Genomic DNA, 4,218 nt, shown 5'->3' with positions numbered 1-4,218 from the left:
GGAAGTGGCGCTGTAGCTCAAGTGGTAGAGCGCTCGCCTTGATCTGAAGAGCTGAGGGACAGCGCCCAGGCCCAGAGTTCAAGCCCCACGGCCAACCAAAAAAAAAAAAAATAGAGTGCCTATCAGCAAGTACAAAGTCCTGAGATCAAACCCCAGCACAATAAAAAAAAAAATCAATGAATAATTTGAACACTAATCCCTTCCCCCTATACCCACTCACCTGTGATTTTTTCTGCAGCCCAGTATTTTCCTACAGTCTCCAGTGCCCAGGCTTCCTCACGATCCACAAGCAGGTATGCACTTTGAAAACTATGGCAGGAGCTTGCATCTTCGTAATAATTCCCACCTTGCCCATGTTCTTCCAACAAAGAGACAATGACATCTAAGGCTTCTTTCGCTGTTGCTCCTCTTTCTAAACCAAGCCTGAATCCAGAAACCAGAAGTATATAGTTAAATCATTTCAGACCATTGCATGATCATAATATAGCAACCAAAGTCTGGGACAAGGCTGAGTCAAGGAGCGTGTCAATGTGTGTAAACATGTTAAATATTCAGATCAATGGGTTAGCAGCACTTTAACTCAGACTATTTCTCTCATACATCCAATTACAAAGCATGAAAAAGTTTCTTTGTCTTTGACCATCTTCTAGATAAAATCCACTCTGAAAATCATGAACCAAGTCTCTCTCCCTAGAAAGGAAGACAAGCCCCTTCTTTTGGTTTGTTGACTATGTTCAGTGGAGATGACCAAATCAACTCTGGCTCTTTGCAAGACCCCTTTCCTCTGGTCTATGTTGCCTCCTGCCTACCATCTAAGCAATAGGAAATCTCTGCCCTATCTGGATCTCTACTATTCTATAGGAAATACTTTGGCCTGTTTCCTGTCATCTCACAATTCCTATGTGGAAATCCCAGCACACAATGGGGCGGCATTAGGAGACAGGGCATTTCGGGGCTGGGGCAGTGATTGAAACATAAATGGAAGCAGTGCTTTCTAAGAAAGTAGGGACACAGAAGAAAGCACCATCTATAAATCAGAAAGTAGGTCCACACTTTGACTTTGGATATTTTTGGCACCTTAATTTTTTATTTTCCAGCTTCTGGAACCATGAGCAAAAAATATCTCTTGTTTAAAAATACCCTGTTTATAGTATTCTGTCATAAAATCCTAAGTATGGTAAGACGACTGGTAATAAAGGTATTTGAATGCCAGCCAATCTTTTCTGTGCATGTCATTCTCCCTAGATCTCATTAGAAATGGACTGACCGTTGGTAAAAACTGACCGTTGGTAAAGACACAATCAAACCCTTTTCAATATTATTTTCCTCCTATCAGCCTACATCTATTAAATGGTTTACGGCTTCAGTTTTCAAAAGAACACATATTTTCTCTGAAGTGAGACATGCCTCTCACCTGCCCCAACCAATTAATGAAGCTTTTAAAGAGGGTATGAATGCTGCCATGGCTATGACCTTAAACAGATCATATAATATATCTGAATTTCAGTCTTATGCTTTCAGTAAGATAAGTGCCCATGTCATTGTGTTGATACAACCAATTAATGATGCTTTTAAAGGGGGTATGAATGCGGTCATGGCTGTGACCTTAAACAGATCACATATTTGAACTTCAGTCTTACGCTTTCAATAAGATAAATGCCTATGTCATTGTATTGATACAAAGATGGGTTTTATGAGAGAATGAACATAAAAACATACAGCACTAGTGTCTGGAACTACTTGTGCAAGAGGTAAATTTCAGGAGGAAGAACACTGTGGCAGAGAAATACATAATTCAGAGATTAAGGCTCTGATACCTGCTGGCAGTATGACCTGAAGTAATGTCATCTTTCCCATTCTTTATTCTATGGTTAGCAAAGTAAAAATCATGCTACTGTCTTCTCGGGCTGATCTGACTGAAGATGGCTCATGTTATGTATTCCATTCACTTATACAGCTGTTCATTCAGATATAATCCTGTTGATAGAAACTCAAGAGTCTTAGAACAGGGACAATAGAACTACTGAGATGATGATATAAACTTGTTCTTGATGAATTTTTAACTTGAACAATGACTGCTATTAAAATTTACTCAGTGTCATGCATCCTGGGGTGAGGGAGAAGATAATGAAACCATAAAACGTGGACTGATTCTTGTAATGGGATCTTTTTTTAATTTAATAGTCAAATCATTTTATACCAATCTATCTGATATTTCTCAATTTAAGCTCATTTTGGAAGACTCAGTTACAAAGTCTTGGTTTACAAAGTTGAACAGTAAGGCCTTGGAAGAGATATAAAAGAGTAACCTGTTCTTTTTGTGGTTTATAAGCCTGATGATTGGGTTTTCACACTGCTGTCTGAGCTAGGCCTCCCTTAAACTTTGTCATAACTTTGGCACATTACCCACTGACATGAAAAAATAAAGAATAAACCAATTGAAAGAAGTTGTCAGGCACTGGTGGCTCATACCTATAATCTGAGTTACTCAAGCGGCTGAGATCTAAGGAGCATGTCTCATGAGACTCTTGTCTCCAGTTAACCACCATAAGAACTGGAAGAGAAGCTGTGGCTCCAATGGTTGAGCCTTGGGCAAAAATGTTCAGGGATAGCACCCAGGCCCTGAGTTCAAGCCCTTGGACCAGCACTCACAAACAAAAAAAAGTATAAAAGCAGACTTTTCCTTTGTCAAAGTCACCTTCTTCTAAGGGGAATATCAAAAACAAATGCTAGCCTTATCTTGAAGATCCAGAATAAACAAAAGTACTGTGAATCCTTTTATCACCAGAATCTGTGTACTCTAAAAGGCCTCCTCCCTCCTCCTTCTGGGGATTTGGGGTCTCTAGTCACAATGCCTCACACACATATTCTAGGCAGATCCTTCTGCTTCCCCCAGGGCCCTCACAAAGCCCCAGTGGATCCATATAAACATACATAGGACCATGTGAATATCTAGCCGGTTGCCATAGCCCCATCCTGGGAACATGGGACATCACTTTTGCAGTTCTTACTGCATTATCCCACCGCACCCCATCCCACTCCACCATGTTCTGTGCCTGCTTACAGTCCACTGATATTTCTAATACTTGCACTTGCCCCTGACTTGGATATTCTGCATGCACAGCAAGACCTCATCACCAATCTACAGACATAATTCTTTTTTTGTGTGTGACAGTTATAGGTCCTGAACTCTAGGCCTAGGCACTATCCACTCAGCAATTCAGCTCAAGGCTAGTGCCTTACCACTTGAGCCACAGACCACTTCCGGCTTTTTTCTGCTTATATGGTGCTGAGGAATGGAACCCAGGGCCTCATGTATGTGAGACAAGCACTCCACCACTGACCCAACTTCCCAGCCCCTACAGACATAATTCTGATTTTACCCTACTCCTCAGACTGAGATCTTTGGTGAAATATATTCAATTGGCTCAGATGAGCATCCTTATCTGGTCCTCTGGCCACTGGATAAGGACATGAGACTCTCATCTACAATTAACCAACAAAGAGCCAGAAGTGAAGTTTGGTTCAAGTGGTAGAGTGCTAGCCTTGAACACAAAAGCTCAGGGACAGCACTCAGGCTTTGAGTTCAAGTCGAAAGCGGAGGGATATGGTAGAGTACTAGCCTGGAGTGAAAAAGCTAAAACAGTACCTAGGTCTGGAGGTCAAGACCAAGTACTGTCACAAAAAAAAAAAAGAAGAAGAAAAAGAAGAAAGAAAGAAAGAAAAAACCTTGAAGTAACTTGATTACTTGATTAACCTATCAGATTTTTTTCAGCTCTTCTGTTTCCATATCTCCATTTGGTAAAAATCTCTTCTTTTGCTCTTGTCTGGTAGGAGCAAGCTCCTTTTCTATTTTGTAGAATGAAGGCTGCTCTGATTCATATATCACAAATAAATGCCACTTCAACCTAAATGTGTTACCATTTCCTTTTTAGACAGGGGGAGAGTGTATGATACTTTTTGACTTATCTGTATCTCTCAGTGTCCTGAGTTTCTCATCTCACTGAGAAAAGCATGGTGTGATCTAATACAAAGAGGAATCTGCCGGGGCTGGGAAGGTGGCTCAGTGGTAGAGTGCTTGCCTTGCATGCCTGAGGCCCTGGGTTCGATTCCTCAGCACCACATAAAGAAAAAAGCCAGAAGTGGCACTGTGGCTCAAGTGGTAGAGCGTTAGCCTTGAGCTGAAGAGCTGAGGGACAGCACCCAGGCCCAGAGTTC

The 4,218-nt window shown here is 41.3% G+C and overlaps 1 protein-coding gene across 1 annotated transcript in view; it reads right to left on the bottom strand.

Annotated features, from left to right (window-relative positions):
• Positions 1 to 4,218, bottom strand: part of Scrn1 (secernin 1) — a 39,375-nt gene that overhangs the window by 17,737 nt on the left and 17,420 nt on the right. Inside the window, exon 3 of the mRNA XM_013024409.1 lies at positions 221 to 423. Coding sequence (XP_012879863.1) covers positions 221 to 423 — 203 coding nt within the window. The remainder of the gene's footprint in view (positions 1 to 220; positions 424 to 4,218) is intronic.

The sequence above is a fragment of the Dipodomys ordii genome, unplaced genomic scaffold (genome assembly GCF_000151885.1).
Source record: "Dipodomys ordii isolate 6190 unplaced genomic scaffold, Dord_2.0 Scaffold76, whole genome shotgun sequence".
Taxonomy (NCBI): Eukaryota; Metazoa; Chordata; class Mammalia; order Rodentia; family Heteromyidae; genus Dipodomys; species Dipodomys ordii.
Note: the sequence above shows the minus strand (reverse complement) of the source record. Positions and strands in the feature narration are given on the sequence as shown.